Source organism: Erpetoichthys calabaricus, chromosome 5 (assembly GCF_900747795.2).
Source record: "Erpetoichthys calabaricus chromosome 5, fErpCal1.3, whole genome shotgun sequence".
NCBI lineage: Eukaryota > Metazoa > Chordata > Cladistia > Polypteriformes > Polypteridae > Erpetoichthys > Erpetoichthys calabaricus.
This window is the reverse complement of record NC_041398.2, coordinates 221,011,811-221,031,831: the sequence shown is the minus strand read 5'-3', so window position 1 is coordinate 221,031,831 and position 20,021 is coordinate 221,011,811. Positions and strand designations below refer to the sequence as shown.

The 20,021-nt window shown below is 38.8% G+C and overlaps 1 protein-coding gene across 1 annotated transcript in view; it reads left to right on the top strand.

Annotated features, from left to right (window-relative positions):
* dcc (DCC netrin 1 receptor) overlaps positions 1–20,021 on the top strand; it is an 899,751-nt gene that overhangs the window by 401,195 nt on the left and 478,535 nt on the right. Inside the window, exons 3-5 of the mRNA XM_051928027.1 lie at positions 5,993–6,280; positions 13,366–13,516; positions 13,704–13,840. Of these exons, the coding sequence (XP_051783987.1) occupies positions 5,993–6,280; positions 13,366–13,516; positions 13,704–13,840 (576 nt within the window). The remainder of the gene's footprint in view (positions 1–5,992; positions 6,281–13,365; positions 13,517–13,703; positions 13,841–20,021) is intronic.

The window sequence follows — 20,021 nt, the reverse complement described above, 5'->3', positions numbered from 1 at the left end:
AATTGTACAAAATTAAGGCGTCCCTGTGCTGCACTAAAGAAAAGAGATTTGTAAAAAAACAGACTATCACTTAGTTTTTGAGCAGAGCTTCACGGCTTGACCTTTCCAAGTTCTAGGCAGCAGTTTTGAATGGACATCCAGTACTACTGTCTGTCTGTCTGTCTGTCTGTCTGTCTGTCTGTCTGTCTGTCTGTCTGTCTGTCTGTCTGTCTGTCTGTCTGTCTGTCTGTCTGTCTGATAATATTCTCAAACTTGTTTAGTCATGTTGGGAGTTTTGGGGGGCCAGAGCCCATCCTAGAAGCACTGAATGCATAGCAGATTGGGCTGTTCTGGCAATAAAGCATTTACATTTATTTTTTCCATTATGTTCTTTAAGCTCTCACAATAAATATTTTAATTCAGTGGCATTCAGTTGGCCACTAGGAGGAAGCCTAAAATGGCAGGTTATCTGCCAGTTACTACACAAGCCTCAGACAAATAGAGGAACCTCTTAACCCCAAGTCACATGGGATTTCACAGTGTAAAGTGTGCCCTCTGATGTAATGTTTAAAGCTTTGGACAAAAGACAGTTGTGTTTCTTCCAGATAGATTATGTAGATCTGTCTCTCATTTTTTGTGTCTTTGAATGAAAGTTAATGTTGACATGCCTGTAGTGATTAAGGTTTTATTTTTTCATTTTTTATGGTGATGTCATAGACTGCTTAAATTAAACTTATCAAACTTGTATCTCCCATCAATATATTTAAACACGTGCTTGATAATACATGCAGAATATAATGACACATCTAGCAGGAGAGAGACTATGAAGCTGTTAGTCATTCACGTTGGTCGATTTCTCTGGTCTGACTTTGGGCCCTTTGTTCCTTGAAGCGTATGGGGTTTGGTTTTTGCACTGCAGTTTTTCTGCTTTGTTTACTGGCCTTTGAAAAATGTTCATTGACATCAAAGAGGTAGGCCAGTCCTATAAATTCACATCAGCTGGCATCCATCGAGTGCACCTCACATAGCTTGCTTGTCGGAGATTGAAGCAATCTGTTACCACCCTCCACCAACATCTCTTTCATTGCTTTTCACAGGTCACCACACTCGCTAAGTGGCAGAACCTGCCTTCAGTAAACCTGGATATTCTTGCTACGCTGGCATCCTCTTTTTTTTAAAGGTGTCACAATTCAAATGTTCCCTGACTTAGTCATAAGTCATTTAGCAGTTAATTAATAACCTTTCCAAGCCAACTAGAAATGCTGATCCCACTTGAGTCCACTCGTACATTTCTTCTTAGGGACAAAACTCATTACAAAGTGCTCCCTATACAGGATCAAACATGTCTGTTTACTAAATAACTGCTGGGATGATGAACTGCTGCCCTGATGGCAAGTCACCCAGGTAAACTGAGATAATGACACTAATGAAAAAATGAAACTCACCAGTTTCTGCCTGGACATAATAATTTACGTGTCATTTCAAAGAAATCCCTGCTGAACTGTGAGCTGACTGAGCCAAACAGATCAGTAGAGCATCAGCATATGGGCATTGACTGTAAGGGCTCAGTAGGTTGAGACTCTCAATAACAAGCAGAACAGGAGGCTTCAAACGAAAGGCAGAGTCATACTGTATATACCGATTAAAAATGAAAAAAACACTGCATCAACAAAACAACCTGACACTGAAGCCACTTTTTGCATGTTATTTATTAGTGTAGTTTAGCAAAAGATTAATGCTAAGCTATACTTTCCTTTATTTGCTAATCTGCTAATGGTTCCCTTTAGTGTGAATATTATTACATTGAAAGACGACAGTTTATTTTGTCCTTTATGGTTGTGTGGTATAGCGAGTCCACAGCTCTCAGCAAAGGCCAGTTTTAAATAAATAATCACCACGCTCGCGGCTTAGTGAGGGGGCGTGGTGGTTGTGTGGCTGCAGCAGTTCTCAGGGCGATTTGCGGTGTGGGCATTTCTCACCTAAGTGCACAGGTGAGAGAACACCCGCACCTGTGATTGTTCCTGGGGCTGCTAATTTGCCGCAGCTACTATGCCCTCTCGATATATAGAAGTGCGAGTCCGCTGAAGGAGAAAATGATCAAGAAAAGAGAAAGAAGGAACGGAGGTTGCAGGAGAAAGCAGGACGCAGGGGGGAGAGAGAGAGAGAGAGCCGGTGCAGGAGAGCGAGCGAGCGAGTGCAGGCTCGCATGCAGCTGTACGAGAAGCCTGGGTGTTGGGCCGACACCCGGGAGTAGTAGTAGTGGTCGCTCCTGCTGAGTGATCGTGTAGTGGGAGTGACCAGTGAAGGACGACTGGCTGTGTAAGGCCGGGAAGGCAGCGGGAAGCAGTCGGGAGGCTTGGTGGTGAAGTCTTTAATGTGAGCATCCTGGTCATCAAGGAAACCAAGTCTCGGGTCTGGGATGAGTGCGTGACTGAAACCAGGGATCGGGAGGCCTCCAGACCGATCGAGCAGAGTGAAGGTCAGCTGCAGAGAGAACGTCTCGCCTGCTGCGGGGCCCAGGCGGGTGAAGCAGGAGAGACACCAGGTAAAAGAAGCACCGGCCTCTGAATTGTATTTTAAAGGACTGCTTCCTGCGTTGTTTTAACCTCGTTTTTAAAGGAATGTTTTTTCAATTGTTTTTAACCTCCGCTTTTTCTGGTTTTATTGGATTATTTATTTCATGATGACTGTTTTTTAAGACACTGCACTTGATTAATTTGAACACCTTGTTGTGTTGATTGTTTTAATAAAAGCACTTTGCACTTTTTCACCATCCCCTTGCTGTGTTGTTGCCTCACTGCTAAGCTCATCGGTAACATTACCGACAGTGTAGGGTTCAAAGGTTCCCGGACAGATGATGGGAGCATATTTCAAACCCGCATCGTCACAGGTTGGTTTTTGAATATTCATCATACAATGGAAGGAAGTCAGTCTTCAAGTTTCAGATATGGTAGTTTTCATTGATTTATTAGCCATTTGTATACACTCACTGAGCGAATTATTTGGACCACTATATGAGGTGTGACAAGTTAATTCCTGGAATGCACCTTTAAAAAATATACATGTAGAACTGTACACTAGTGGCTACTGTCACCTTCAAAGTACTTCCCTTGTGCATCTATACCCTGACTTAAATGGATTTCCCATTTCTGGAAGCAGGCCTGGAACTCGTTTTCAATTTGTATTGATGTCTGTCATTGTTGTTTTTGGCTGTTTGTTTCTGGGGTCATCCATCACATTTTCTCACCCATCTTTGAACCTCTTATGCCACTCAAACACACTTGACTTTTTCATAGCATTTTCACCATATGCCACTTGGAACAGTTGTAACGTTTCAGTAGCGCATTTGCCTATTTTCACACTAAATTTAATATTAATATTCGTACGCTGCTCTAAATTTCTATCACCCATTTTTACACCAAAGTGTACACGCAGATATCTATTACCTTCCCAATAGCTAACTAACAAGTGGCTCTATCAGCTTGTAATTTACGCATGTATTAGTTTAAACAAGTTCAAACACAAATACTCATGTGATTTCGATACAATTACGTCTACGCGGCCATTCCAGGAATTAAATTGTCACACCTCTTATACTAATACTTGGTAGGGCTTACTTTTTGCTCTCAGAAGTTCTGATTTCTTCATGGCATGGATTTCACAAAATGTTGGAAACAATCCTCTTAGATTCTATTCCATGTCGACATCACACAATTTCTGCAGATGGGTCAGCTGAACATTCATGTTGCGAATCACAAAGGGTGTTTTCAAGTCCAGTGACAGGGAAGGTCACTGAAGAACACTAACCTCATTGCCATGTTCGTGAAACCAGTTTAAAATGACTTTTGCTTTGTGACATGGTGTATTGTCATGGTGGAAGTAACCTTCAAAAGATGAATAAATTCTGGCCTTGAAGATAAGCACTTAGTTAGTAACATTACTCAAATAGGCCGTGTCCACACCATGACACCACCATTACCACTGTTGATACTGGGCGGGTTGGATACATGTATTCATGCCGTTGGCTCCATATTCTGGTCCTACCATCTGTATGTCTTAGCATAAAACGAGATTCATCAAATCAGGCTACGTTTTTTTCTAGTCATCAGCTCTTCAGTTTTGGTGAGCCTCTGCTCATTGCAGCCTCAGCTTTCTGTTATTGGATGACAGGAGTGGAATGCAGTGTGGTCTTCTGCTGTTGCAGTCTTTTTGCCTCAGGTTGTTGTTGTATTGTGCATTCTGAGATACTTTTCTATCCAACAAAGTTGTACAGAGTGGTTATCTGAGTTACCATAGCATTTCTGTCAGCTTGACCCAGTCTGTCCATTCACCCCTAACCTCTCATCAACAAGGCATTTTTGTCTGCAGAATTGCTTCTCACTGAGTGATTTTAATTGCTTTGCGCCATTCTAAGTAAACTCTAGAGACTGTTGTGCGTTAAAATCCCAGCCGCTACAGAAATACTCAGACCAACCCATCTCGCACCAACAATTACGCCACAGTCGACATCACATTTTTTCCCATTCGGGTGTTTGATGTGAATTTTACCTGAAGTTCCTGGACTGTATCTACATGATTTTATGAATTGTGCTGCTACTGTGTAATTGAGTGATAAGATAATTATATGGATATGCAGGTGTACAGGAGTTCCTAATCATTTGATTAGTGGCCATTCATTCCGCCTTATTTTCAAAGTCACTTCTTTCAAATATGTGTGTTAAGATATTTTATTTAGCCATGATTCTCAATACCATTAATCCAGTGGTATTGTAATTTCTGTCTAATATAATAACAACCTGCGGTGGGCTGGCGCCCTGCCCGGGGTTTGTTTCCTTCCCTGTGCCCTGTGTTGGCTGGGATTGGCTCCAGCAGACCCCCGTGACCCTGTAGTTAGGATATAGCGGGTTGGATAATGGATAGATGTATGGATATAATAACAACATTTATTTTGATAGCATATTTTCATACACAGAACATAGGTCAAAGTGCTTTACAAGATGTCACGTAAATAGTTACAAGAAAAGAAAAACAAGTTAAATTAGGCAAGAACAATAATGAATAATTAACAAAAAATTAAAATCAATACAGGCTTATGTAACATAGATATATAATTAATAGTAAAGCAGAGTCTAATATCCTTTTCTTGAACCCTCTTAATTCTTGCATAGGATCATAAGGGCAGAGTCTGCCCTGGTAGCACTTGGTGCAGTGCGATAACCAACCCTCAATGGAGTGCCAACTAATCAGATGCCACACTCACAGAGTTGCCCACATCTAGTCAACTGAGCCAGTTAAGAGTTACCAGATAACCTAACCTGCACATGTAAAACAGCAAATCAGATATTCAGAGATTCCATTTTTTGTGCTGTATTAGCTACAGTATCCCTTTTAAATGTGTTTGTATGTTTTTTATTATTTTTTGTGTATTCTGGAACTGGAGATTTTTTGTCTTAGAAATACTCACATTTTATAGAACCGAAACAATAAATCACACCACAACTTTGACAGCCCACGGCTACATAGCATGCCAGTCTATGAAAGGGCACATCAACTTGCACTGGACCAGTTCAGAGTTGCCATTAATCTAATCTGTAAATGTTTGCCATATTGGAGGAAAATGGAGTATAATGACATTCACACAGCTCGGCCCTCGACCCCAGCACAATGCAATAATAATTTCATAATGACATATGACTCACATCTTGAGAAACTTCATAAGTTTGCTTTATAAACACAAATCCTATTTCACTATTAAGTTAAGTTTCATTTAATCTTATGCAGTCATGTAACATTTTGTACAAGTTTGCTTTATAAACACAAATCCTATTTCACTATTAAGTTATAGTTTTATTTAATCTTATGCAGTCATGTACCATTTTTTATTTCTGTTGTGCCATATGCAGAAGGTATCTTATGAAGGTTAAAGGTAACCTGGTATGACTTAGTGTAGCAACAAAAACAAACTTTTATTTGACTTTGCTAATCTTTCATCTAACTCTCTGAATCCCTGCAGGTCCTCTGAAGCCGGTTGTCCAGACAGATTCTGTTTCATCTTTTGTTGGAGACATGGCCCTACTGAAGTGTGAGGCAAGTGGGGAGCCGATGCCACTGGTGCGCTGGCAGAAGAACCGGGATGACTTACCTCTAGGTGTTGGTGGCGATGGCCGTATTGTGGTGCTGCCATCTGGGACTCTTCAGGTCAGCAGGGTCCAGCCATCAGACTCCGCCACCTATCGGTGTTTTGCCGAAAATCCTGGGAGCTCTCGGACTGGCAATGACGCTGAATTGAAAGTATTAGCAGGTAAACTTAAGATGATTCGATAAAAAGGCAAGCTCTTTGCCTGCTTCCCTGTCAAAGGTGGCATTTTGTAAAGTGTACTTAAGTGGAAACAGTAGGTCTATAAATTATTCCATCTCAACCTGTTTTTCTTGACATTTAGAAAAATAGGCCATAGCTGTGTAATAGAAGTAGACGTCCCCCCTGCTTTGGAGAATAATATTCACTTTGAAAACACAAAATAAGTATTTACAATTCTGCCTTCTTACAATGCCTTTCCAAAAGAAAAAGCAAGGAGGAGTAAAAGTAGATTGGCCTCTCATCCTTCTCCTTGTCTGCCAGTCTTTTCTTACTGTGCTCAGTTGGCTGATTTTTTGTTGTGCAAACATTTCATACATACAGATATTTTAATGGCAATTGTTTTAGACTCAAATAAAAAAAATCAACATTTGTGTAATACCCTGTCATTTTAAAGACACTGTGTATTGTTTTTTTTCATTATTATACCTGCTAACTGATTATGTCAAGTCTTCTTGGCATGAATAAGAGAACATGCTGGGTAGCAGGACCATAATCAAATAATTTAGCTTTAAAAGAGCATAAAATGTACAGTATGTGCTGTAATAGAAAAAAATCCTACCACTGTGGACTTTTTAGACATTTTACTATAATATAGTCTCTTAATGATATGTATTTTCTGACTCATTTATTCAGTAATTATGAACAAAATAATAAACATTACTTAAGGAGAAGTAGCACCATTTGTGATAACACAGCTAAATAGTGATTAAAGGAATACTCCACCCAAAAATGGTATTTTTTGGTTACTTACCCCATGTAGTTTGTAGTGATGGGTGAGAAAAATTTTAGTGTCATGTTTTTATGCAGAATAAGACTTATACTTTTATAGTATAATAATGATGACTCTTGCTGCACAATGGCAAAAGATATGAAAAACATCCATAGAAAAAAGAGAAAATTCTCACGTTTCTCATATGTCCGTTGTCTAGTTGTATGCTAAACTTATGCAAAAAGGTTGCATTTTTTGCTAAAATAATTACTTCTGGGAAAGGCAGCATTCACAGTAAACAGGAAAGTGAATTCCCATAATTCTGTGCTTTTGAATTGAAGACCTGCCTCTCCCTTCATTCAATGTCTTTAGTGTTGTGTGGTCATGATAGACTTCAGAAGGGCTTTGTGGGAACACTGAAATACTCCTTGAACCATTCAAAGATATCAACTTAAAAGGGTCTCCCATCCCTTGTTCTGGGAATATGAATTCAGTGTGAGTGGCAAGGACTTGGTTGGGAGGAAAAAATGGACCAGAATGGTTGCAGAGGAGGGAAAGGAAGGAAGTAGCAAAGCGGTCTTTCAGCGAATAAGTGAACCAGACAGTCCTCAAAAAGACAGGTGCTGTAACTAGGCCCAGAGATAGTACAGTGTATCCTTCTTTATCTTTCCTGTCATATTTTTTTTGTTGCATCTTCATTATGATCCTACCCATGTGCTTTAATAAAAAAATCCTTTTGTGAGTTCTTTTTCATTTTTGTGGTTAAATCTGGGGACAGTGTGGATCCACTTCAACCATCACCAATGTGTATCACCCACCTGGATGATATGATGGCAGTCATTATTATACTATTATTGTATACTTACCACACATTAGCTATTACAGGTAGTTGATGAAAAGTGTGAGAGAGATAGCCAAATAGAGACGATGATGATTAGGGGCCAGAACGACCAGACCGTGATGTAAAATTTAGTCAAGACATCGGGATAAACCTACACTTTTTGAAAGATACCCAGGGAACATTAATGACAACAGAGAGTCAGGTGATACATCTCATTTGAAGGATGGCACCAATTTTTATAGCACAATGTCCCTGTCACTACGCTGGGGCATTGCGATCCACACATACCCCAAAGAATAAGCAACCCTTTTGGCCTCACCAACACCTCTTCTAGTAGCAACCCTAATTTTTCCTATAAGGTCTTCCATTCAAGTGCTGGCTGGGCCTGAAAATGCTTAGTTTAATGTGTATATCTCTATGGTGGTATGGTATTCCCAAAAAATTACACAGGGCAATCTGGAGTCTCCAGTCAACCAAACCTGCATCTGTAATATAACACAATTATATTATGTATTGGATGATGATTCCTCCCTAGGCGTTAATTCAAATTTAACTTCTTAATAGCAATTCAAAGTCCTCCTCATACTTAAATTTTAGTAATAATCACTTCAAAATTCCTGGTCATTCATAGCTAACCAATTACGAATTCAATGAAAGTGCATGATTGCTAGCTGTTTTATCGGTACAGCTAAGTACAAGATCTTTGTATGATACCTAAAACCTAAGAGGGTTCAATCAACATACCTATTGAGGATTCTCCATATCACCTGCACTAATTTCAGTGTAACACACTGGAGAGGCATAGACAACCTTTAATGAATCATTGATCCTGGACAGACAGCTTCATTGGGGAGGAAAAGTCCTCTAGTCGCTGCTGAGTTGTGGTCAGAGAACCCAGTGTGGCCATGGGAAGTTCATTAAAGACTAGATTAACATCAGAATCTGGGAGACCCAATTTATACAGTAGAACTTCCACTGTAACTGCGCATAGCTCATCAAGTGGTGATTCATTTTTCAAACGAATACCTCTCTGATGAGGCAGACAAATGGAGATAATGGAAAGAGATGAAGGAAAACCCTGCTGTAAAATTGAACTTCCTGTGTCTCCACTGTCACAAGGTGTTTGCCTCAACAATTGGACAACTCAGCCATCTGAGGTAACATATAGGGAATCCATTCCCGGGCGTTTCCCATTCCCGGGAATTAAACTGCTAGAATTCCCGGCTGAATGGGAACGGCCAAGCTCGCATACATAGTGTGTAAAAATGTAAAAATCAATCAAGAAATAACAGAGTTATAGTTGCAAATAATTAAGTGGCGCGTTTTTTTGGCCCACGGTGTAGTGTTTAGCTCATTAATTCAGTCAACAACAGACCAGCAGCAGTCCGTCTCCCGGCTCCCACTAAGACTGAGCACAGTGGACTGGGAGGTGTCTGCACTCTGCACCTCACGCATACCGGGACGGGGCAGAGTTCTTTGACGTCTGTGCTGTTGACAGCTTTGAACAGCAACTTGAAATTGCAATGCGTCAGTCTGTTGCATCCGCATTATCTGTGCCAGGAAACTTGCCATCACAGAATGATGACAAGAAACTGGATGCATCAGTAAAAGCTGAAATGGCGGTGTTTTAGAGCAACGGCAAGTGTGGGCGTTGTTTAGAACAAGTGTATTGGTATCTGATGACTGTGCAGCCTACTTCAGTGGAGGAAGAACGTGCTTTCTAAGCGTCTGGCGTACTCTGCACGAAGGTGCGCTCTCGCCTGGACGACTGCACGCTGGACACGTTGTGCTTTCTATGCTCTTATTACCGCAACTAACTAGATACATGTACTTATATGACAGCATGAACTGCTTGTAGTTAAAGTTAGTCTTTTATTGGTGTCAACATATTGCAGTAGTTTTATTAAAAATAAGTGTGGCTTGTTCTAAAACTGTTTACATGTGACATGCCCATGCACTGTGTCATTCCCGGGAGCCGGGATTCCCAGGAATGACATGCGGGATTCCCAGGAATGGATAAACCCATCCGGGAATGGATTCCCTAGTAACATACATGTAAACTTAGGGATTTTGATTTTAATTTAGATTGTCCGTCAAGACAGAAACTCTGAAATAAACATAAAGCAATTTATAAATAAAATGTAATCCTTGACAAGTCATCCATCTTATTTTTTTTCTCCCAAGTCAAAAGAAAACAGGCTGGTTCAATTCAGTTTTAGCAGTCATGTTATAAACCAATGTCCATCAAAAAAGTAAATCATTTAATACCTTTGTTGTTAAATTCAGCTTAATTTACCGGAAGTGAACCTTTAAATTTGAAAAATCAACGTCTTAGATTGTTTATAACAGTTGGGGAATTTAAGCAAATTCTTTATTACATGAAATAGACCACTATTCAATGAATAAATAAAGTGGAATATTACAGGAATATGATGTGTACCTGAGGCATAGTCAACAATTAACTTACTGGTACCAAAAAAAAAAAGGGAAAATTTGGAAAACATGTAAGGTGAAAAGAAGACAACCAATTGCAGTTCACAAAGATTAAATATCATGACAGGTTTATAAACATAATTTCATGTGTCAGACTCAACAAACTCCTTTATCTGTGACCACATATCATATCATATGTCCATCTGTTAAATTTTTACAATATCAGCCATCAATACAATTTTGCTGACCAAATGGCAATGTTGCCATTTGTTTCTTGAAGTAAGTTAAAGTCTCTGTATAGGTTGTACAAAATTTTACCAAAAACATGGTGCTTACCCACTGCTTGTGATGAACAATCTTTATGGTGCATAGAATGAGTTCTTGTTTGTACTTTGAGTCTTCCTTGCTATCAGCCAGAAATTACTAATCATCTTCTTCTAAACAAGGCTTTGGTTGTTATTTTTTGTCCAAGAACAACCTGATTTAAGGTCAACAATTGTGGACAACTTTAATATGTGTCCATGTCTAATCACATTATTTCAATGGTTATCTTTGGCACATGTGCAAAATTTCTTTGCTTTTATAGCTCACAATTTATATTATACTCACACAACCAACTATGGTGGGTTTGCGAAGATTAAGTGCTGTTCCTGAGTTACATTTCATAATATACATATTGTCATGATTTATAAACAATATTTATTTATTTTTACTTGAAAAGTACTTTATTTTTAGTACAGTAACATCAAAAACATAAAAGCCAGATCCAGACAGATCTTATAGGAAAGCAAAGTATAAAATAACTGTAAAGGAATATGAGCGTTTTAAAAGACTGAATCGTGGAATCCTGAGCTTGTAACAGGTAAAGAAGACTGAAACAGGAGGGATTTTTGAGAAAAACTGACTGGAAACGTTAACTAATGGAAAGAAGAAATGTGTGTTAGTATGTCTAAGTATATGTGCCAGTCGGACTGGATACTTTATTAAGTTAAAGCCTGACAAATGACATTGAGAAAACACAACAGTTTGGCAAAGACATCTGCTTCACTCAAATGCACTTCAGGCTTACAGCATCTGCTCCTTTGTAAATCCAATGAAAAAAAGCAGAAGATTTTGCTATCATTATCTGTCTCCCAGTTGGCTTCATTTTATCCTTCTTTCTTGAGAATGTAGGCAGTCAGCATTAAAGTAACTAATGTAGTCCTTTCTTTGATTTAAAGAATTAGCCATTGTATTATTGTGAGAGGAGTGGAACTCACCAAGTTCATTATTTGATTGGCCAACTCTTGCATCCTAAACTTTGCACATACAAATAGACACACACGCACACACACACACACAGATCCTATCTTCTTAAGCACTGATCATGAGTGATGCTTGCACAGTCTATTATTCCTCAGTACAGCAAACAAGGACTCAGTCACTTTGGTGTGAACAGTACACAGGTGTCCCCAGATATGCAGTAACCTAAACCTAAACCTAAGGCATCCTTGGTCCCGAAAATATCCAAGACACAGAAGCAGACAACCTTCTCAGTGTCCCCAGATTTAACCTAGACCTAGAGTCTGACACACTTTGATTCATGACAATAGCCTATACTTTCTTGGTTAAAACCAGTTACCAACCAATCATCATGAAGTTCACCCTATTAGGGAGCCCCCTTGGCTTGCTAAACCCTGTAAAAAAGATAGGTGCAGTCTCCCTATACTAGGTGTCCCATGTTTACCTGCTTTAATCATTCTAGGTATAAAAACAAAGTATAAAAATTGTAAAGGAAAGTAGTATTTATAAAAATAGAGTAATAATAGTAAAAAAAAACATAGCAAAGTATATACAGTAGTATAAAAATGTATAGATATTGTCATAGAAAATTAAAAATGAAAATTAGCAGTATGGTCAAACGAGAATTGTCTTGGATGGCTTTTAGATTCAGCAGACAGGTTGATGTATGATTTGTGTTCTCCAGTGGCCAGTAGTATTGCTTTCTTTGATATATCCCTGTCTCTGATGCTGCTCGATTCATGCAGATGGCCATGCTGTCTGTTTCTACCACTCCATCCAAGGGCCATGCCAGGCCACGCCAGACCAGACACCAATCAACAAACTTAGATAGTGAGTCACCTGGTAGGCTGTTATCCAGGTTGTATTAATATTTTATTTTGCCAACATTTACATCGGTACTCTGCTAATATTTTGGACATGTTATCTATAAATTGAGTAAATGAATATACTGTATATGAACAGATTTATAGCTTTCTCTCCTACCTGTTCTGGTACTTATCTAATTTCCTGAGGCTACAGAGTGTACAATTTTGGTCATTCTGTTACGTGTACATAATAAAGAATCTCAAAGGGGAAAAGTTTTCACCTTAGAACCCTATCATGACAAAAACAGCCATTTTGTTCCATGAGTACTAGCCCTAAAAGAACATAAATTCAAAGGAGATGGGGCTCCCTGATTGGCTATACCCAATGTCTGCAAGGACTTTCTTTCTGGTACTGTGCTTTTTCATTTGTATCCTAAAACATGCGTGTTAGGATTATTTATTACTCTGAATCGGCCTGGAGTGACTGAGTGTGGATGGGTGTGAAAATAAATATATTCTGAAATAGACCACCATACTCATAAGGGTTAGTACCAATTGCTGGAAAGAACTATATACCCCTGGGTCATAATCTTAATTAATAGCTTAATATGGAGGAACAGGAAAGTATAACAAGCAGCTTACTAAGAATGAATCATTTTCAGTGGAAATTACCTTATTTTTTTTAATTCTAATATTTGTGTCTATTACTGCTGGAGTTGGAAGTCTTCCACCTGTATGAGTCCGAACTGGATTGAGCAAATTTGAAAAACTACAGTATATACTTTATTTAGAGGCAAAGTTCTAAAAAAATTCATATATGCTTTTGTCATTTAAATCGGCTTTAAATATGGATTAAATTTTTCTGATTTCCTACTTAAGTAGTTTTTACATAGTAATAGAGTGAGCTTCACACATTTTTCAGTTGTCTTTTTCTTAATTATTTTTTCTTAATTTACAGAACCAGGCCTTCCTCGAGCCATAACATTTCTTCAGAGACCATTTGATGTTACTACTCTAGAAGGAAAAGATGCCATTCTGGAATGCTCTGCTTCTGGGTACCCAAATCCAAACTTTCAATGGATGCGAGGGAGTGAACTCGTTCAAATGAGGTATTCCTAGTGATCTTGTGTTCTTCCTAGCTCATAATTTATATTTGCCAATTCAAACATCTTCTTTTGGCTTTAACTTCCACTCATATATACTTTTACAACTTACCACATAGATATATTCACATGAAGATCTAAATGAGTATGAATTCTAATTGTACTATTTCTTCTTCTTTTACTTTCTTTCTAGATCTAAAAAATATTCCTTACTCGGAGGAAGTAATCTGCTTATTACAAGAGTTACGGATGATGACTCTGGGACCTACACTTGTGTGGCATCAACCAAAGCTGAAAACAGCAGTGCTACAGCGGAGTTGTCTGTGATGGGTGAGCATCTACTTACTTTTATTATTTTCATTCAGCAGTTGAAAGTTGTTTTACAATCCTGTGCTGAACTTGCAATTTCATCCAGGGCAGCTTTCTGTCTGGATAAAATAACATTCCCAAAAGCTCAAAATCCATTTACAGCCTGTCATGCAGTATTCACTGCAAAACGCAATCCAGTCCATGTCAGGTTGCACTCATGTAAATTGTCCTGACTCAAAAAGGTAACAGAGAGATTTAAAATACAAACGGAACAGAACAACAATGCAAAGGTTGAAAGAGAAACCAAAGTTGTAATCAAAAATCAAACCACACAGTTGGCAGTTAAAATACTAAGCAGAAATCAAAGACCCAAAATATCACAAAGAACGCTTAGTAACCAAAAAGAGTTTATGAAGCAGATTAAATAAACCAACGGCATATTTATATGATACTTGGATAGCTCAAAACCACATGCGCTGATCTTTATATGGGTGCTCCAATGGTGTCTCGTGTCATGCACTCCTGGGGACTTGTGGGTAATTTACCATAGCAATGACCAGATTGACTTTGGCAAAATGGCAGTGCCCATGAATGCTAGAAAGAAACTAATGTCAGAATTAGATTCCTTTGGTAGGGAAACCTAAAAACTGTATACCGTATATATCCGTGGGAGAACTTAAACGCGAGTATATATAGTAGGTTGCACAAATCCATCATAGTTTTCTCACAGAAATAAATTACAAACTCAGATCATAACACAAACAGTCAACAGCATAGGCATCATTTCTGCTTTGGATATGAACTGCATGTCCCAGTCACTCAATTTTTTTTTTAATTGTCTGAATATGTCCTCCTGATTTATAACAGCCAAAACACAAGCATAGCTAATCAGCATAAACTCGCATCCATGTTGTTGTTTAAAAGGAAACACAGAAATGAAATAAATTAAATTGGTGTCCCTGTTAGTTTTTAAAACACAGCTGACATCTGAATCCCTAATTACATCATGAGTGCATCCAATGAAGCAATTTAACATAAATCCCCCTTTTCCATTTACTTTCCTCTATACTTTACTCTATTTACTAACTCCTCAACGATGAAATGCTTTTCAGAATCAGACAGAAGGGATGCGAATTAATACTAAGCAAGTTCAAAATGTCCACTATATGAAAATACGTTATGTTTATCTTTAGAAAAGAAATCTTGACAACTAATAAGCAGTTTCAGAAAATGGAAGGATGGAGTAATCCATTTTTTGTGATCAATTATTTATTGTAAAGATGAAAATGTAAAACATATGGAATTTGCTCAATAAAATACCCAAACCAAAAAAAAAAAAAATAATACAATCAAAATAACCAAATCCCACTCTTCTGAATATGTTTGAGGCTTCATTGATTCTCATGGCTGATAATTCAAGAAGCAAAAGTTTATAAAAGGAGAAATCCCGTAGATTCAGGGATAAAGAATCAGCCTCTCTCTAGTGAGATGCAAAGGATAATTTGACAGCTAAAGTGCCCAATGAAAGGATTTTCTTCTGGAGAAAGGTAAGAGTAAGGAAATAAAGGTCTAATAGGAGATTTATATGAGGAAAGAAAGGTATGTTTGTAACCAGAAATGAGCAAAGAAAAGAGGAAACAGTTGACTACTATTGAGAAATAGAAGGGCAGCTCCAGAACATGTGGGAAACATACCAGTGACTTTGGAGGCGCAGAATGTACAGAAAGGATCAGGAGAAAGACCAATCGCAAAGCACTTGCAGGAATTATACATAATCAATGTACAATGTGAAATTGAGTATGCTTATAATTTGGATTTCTGGATATGAATTTTATATTTTTAAAAATGATGTCCTAAGATAGGTTTAAATTAGGAGAATTGTCTTGTTGCCATAGTGAGTTTAGAGGATTTGTGTAGCTCAGCATAAAGATAGGGGAGAGAGGGAGAATGAGAATGAGAAAAAACTTTGAGAGGAAGAAGGGGGAGAGGAGAGGATGGATTCACTCCACAGGTTCTGAGAACTGAACTAAGCTGAAAATAGAAGAAAAATGAGGAAGAAAAAAGATACTGTAGAAGCTGGAGGAACAATCCATTATTGTTACCCTTGTCACCATTAATAGCGTAATAGACACGCACACATTTATATGTGTATTTGCATCTATTTAATTTATTTTTTGACCAAGAGGATATTAGCATATATGGTTATACATGTTTGTTGCTGGGTATAACTCAATAAAGTGTATTTAAATAAAACAGTTTTCATAATTATTGTATTTTATTTAAGAACACTGTAATATCCTAATATAAGGCATGCAAAATAGAAAAAAGTAAACTAATGGGTCATTTATTCTCTCTCACTCCTTAAAAAAATACAAAATAAACTGAACATGAACTAGTTCATAATTGAAATGGTGAGCTATGAATGTGAATTTATTCATTTTAATCTGCGTGAACTGAACTTTGAGCTCATTCTTATGAGGTGTGAACTTCCACAGCACTGCAAACAAGATACTTTTTATACTTTCGGAATGTGGGAGGAATCAGGGGCACCCAAGCAAATCTCAAATGAACACAGGAATGATGTGCAGACTCCACACACTAAATGCCTGGGCCAGGATTTAAACTTGGGTCCTAAGAGCACTATACCACTCCTGAGAGAGTATTTCAACTAATTTCAAAATAAGAAGAAATAGCCTTACCCCTGCAAATTTCAGTATTTATTTTAATTATTCACTTCTTACATTGGGTCACAAGCCTACAATTACACAGTGTTTGTCACCGGGCACTCTACCAGCCCATGAGTGTTTTTCAAATACAAAAAGTGTTTGTTTTTTTTTTTTTACCGGTTTAGCAGTTTGAGAATGGAAGGCTGTTCTACTAAGATAATTCTTTAGTGGCAATTGCAGCTGTAAATGAACAAGCTCTAAATTAAATTTAATAGGCGTTGATTGGCTTTGCAAGCCTTCTTTTAAAGGCAGTGCTATCTGGTGATTTATCTCTCATGCCTTGGAAGCAAAGGCAAACAAATCTATGAGATTCAGGGTACTGCGCTCCACGGGAAGATATGGGGCTCGCTGGCCAATTCACTGCCTGCTCGAATGCAGATAATATGGCTGGGATCTAAATAATGTCTTTGAGAAAAAACAGACTTGAGTACCAAATCAATTACAGTGATACTGTGTGGAAAAGAAGATGAAGAAGACAGGTGATTATCCTAATATTAATTGTATAGTTTACCTTAGTTTATTCTGGCAAAGTTAAGCATTTGTTAATTAAAATGTATTGTTTCTTGAAAAATAGGAAACAACTAATTAAGTTCTAAAATACAGCAGCCTTTTTAAGATGCCCATCAGTCCTGACTTCACTTAATCCAGTGCACAGACATCGGCTATGTGGCCTGCAGAGGGAATCGCTGAGTCCCAAACGCCAGGCACTACCACACACAGACAGTCCCGGGTTCAAGTGATTTGTTTTTCTTTTTTTATTAAATGATGTACAATTCCTCAGGTCTCATTTTCCAATCACCACACAATACAATTCCTTCTCTCCTTCCTTTTCTTTTCCTTTCCTTTCCTCGCTCATTCCTTCACTCCTCCAGGCAAGTGTTGTCCTCTTCCTCCGGACTTTGACTCCCCGAGTGAGATGAGGTGGCCTCTTTTACTGTATGCAGGACCCAGGAGTATGTCTGGTGTCAGAACGTTATAAGGAAGAAACACTCCTGCATCAGACTGGAGCCCCTAAAAAGGGGGACAACCCTTCCCTGCAGCTCCCCCTGGCAGCACCCACAGAACCCTGCCTCAAGGGATTGCAATCTCCCAAACCCCAAAGCCAGCTCATCCCGGCCTCTGGGCCAGGTGAGGAAACAGGATTCATCCTAGCTGGGTCTGTCACTGCCGTCTGTCGCAGGTGCTAAAGCTTATCCTACAAACACCAGGTGCAAGACAGGATTAACCATCTTATAGAAATAGCAATAATAAAACTGCATTAAAAACTAATAACTAAAATATTTCAGCTGTTACCTGAATCTACGTAATTCATCTGCTGGACAGTCTAGCAGCCTACCGTGGCAGCAGGTCCTAATAGAAGGTGCTGTGGCTATTGTGGTCATTAAGACAGAAGGTTTCTAGTTCTGATCCTCAAACCACCACCAACATGTCATCATCACTCCCCTCACTAAGTGGCTGTGCATGTGTTTCAATTGTAAAGAATGCACATTACTTATATGTACTTTCATAAGCTTTTAAAATATCTAGAAAATCTAATTAGTACAGATTAGGATCTTCATGGCAGCCCTGGGTTCAGTGCCCATAGCAAGTGTTCATCCCCTTGGAAATTTTTAATATGCAACATCGAATCACAATGGATTATGTGGCTTTTTTGACACTGATCAACAAAAAAGTCTTTAACAAAAAAGACTGCAAAGTGGTCTAAACTGATTATAAATATAAAACGCAGAATTATCGATCGCAAAAAATATTCACCTCCTTCGTGTCCGTATTTAGTAGATGCACCTTTGGCAGTCATGGCAGCCTTGCGTCGGCGAGCACAGGTCTCTCTCTATCAGCTTTGCACATTTCCGCACTGTCATTTTTCCCCCCTTTCTTCTCTGTATAACTGCTTGAGTTCTGTCAGGTTGCATGGAGATCATAAGTGAAAAACCTCATTCAAGTCCAGCCACAAATTCTCAGTTGGATTCAGATCTGCACTCTGACTTGGCCACTCCAGGACATAAACATTGTTTTTAGATAGCTGGATAAGCCATTTCTGTGTAGTTTTGGCTTTATGCTTAGGGTTGTCGTCCTATTGGAAAGCAAATCTCCTGAGACTCAGCTTTTTTGAAGACTACATCAGATCTTCCTTCAGGATTTCTCAGTATTTTGCTGCATTTATTTTACCCTCATGTTCCAACCAGGGCTTGCTGCAGAGAAGCATCACCACAGTATGATGAAGCCACTATTATGCTTCACAGTAGAGGTGGTATATTTTTGATTATGTGTCAGTGTTACACCACAGAAGGAGTTAAGCTTGATGACCAAAAAACTCAATTTTGGCCTCATCAAGCCATAGATCTTTCTTTCAGCTGATTTCGGAGTCTCCCTGTGCCTTCTGCCAATGTCATGTACGCTTGTTTAATTTTGGCTTTCCCTTTGCCATCCTCCCATAAATCTGTAAGTGACGAAGCACTCAGGCACAAATTGTTATTTCTCCAATATTGTCCACTGTAGTTTGTAACTCCTTCAAAGTTATTAAAGGTCTCTTGTGGCCTCCCCCACTTGTTTTTGCAGATGGCCTACTCTAACAGACTTACAGCTCTGCCATACTCTTTCCACTTCTTAATGGTTTAACTAGACTCCAAGGGATATTCAGAGATTTGTGTTTTTCAATCACCTTTTCCCACAGTAGCTTGAAGTGTTCTTTTGTCGTCATTGAATAGGTTAGGCCTTGATACTGACCAGCACAAGTCGGACCTTCCCATTAAAGTGTATTTATACATCAATCAATTGAAGCCCCATAACTGTAGACAGGTGATCTTTACTGATTATGTGACTTCTAAAGCCAATGATGGTTTAAGTGTGTCATATTAAAGGGGGTCCATATTTATATGATCAATTATTGTCATGTCATTTTCTAGCTCACTTTACCTGGATACAGGGTGGGACAGGTGCTGGAGCCTGTGCCAGCTAACAAATGGCCCAAGGCAAGAGCAAACGCTGGACATGGCGCCTGTCCATCACAGGGCGAACACACACACACACACACATACATCCACACACTAGGATCAATTCAGCATCTCCCATTCACCTAACTGGCATGTCTTTGGACAGTGGGAGGAAACTGGACCACCCAGAGGAAACCCATGCAGACACGTGAAGAACTCCATGCAAGGGGGGACCTGGGACATGAACTCTGGTCTCCTTACTAGCACTGTGCCTGTGTGCCATGATCAGTTATTTTGTGTTTTATATTTGCAACTAATTTAGACTATTTTGTACAGATTTGTTTTCCCTTTGACATTAGAGAGTCTTTTTCTGTTGATCATTATCAAGAAGACAAGTTAAATCTGCTGTCATTAAATGCTGTACAACAATCAAATCTTATGGTTTTTATAGGCACTGTGCAAAGTGTCAGACTCAGTCACATTTAGTCATACCTGGCCGGTTTGTTTAAATCCTTCCATTTTTAGTTAGGCTTTAGTAATCTA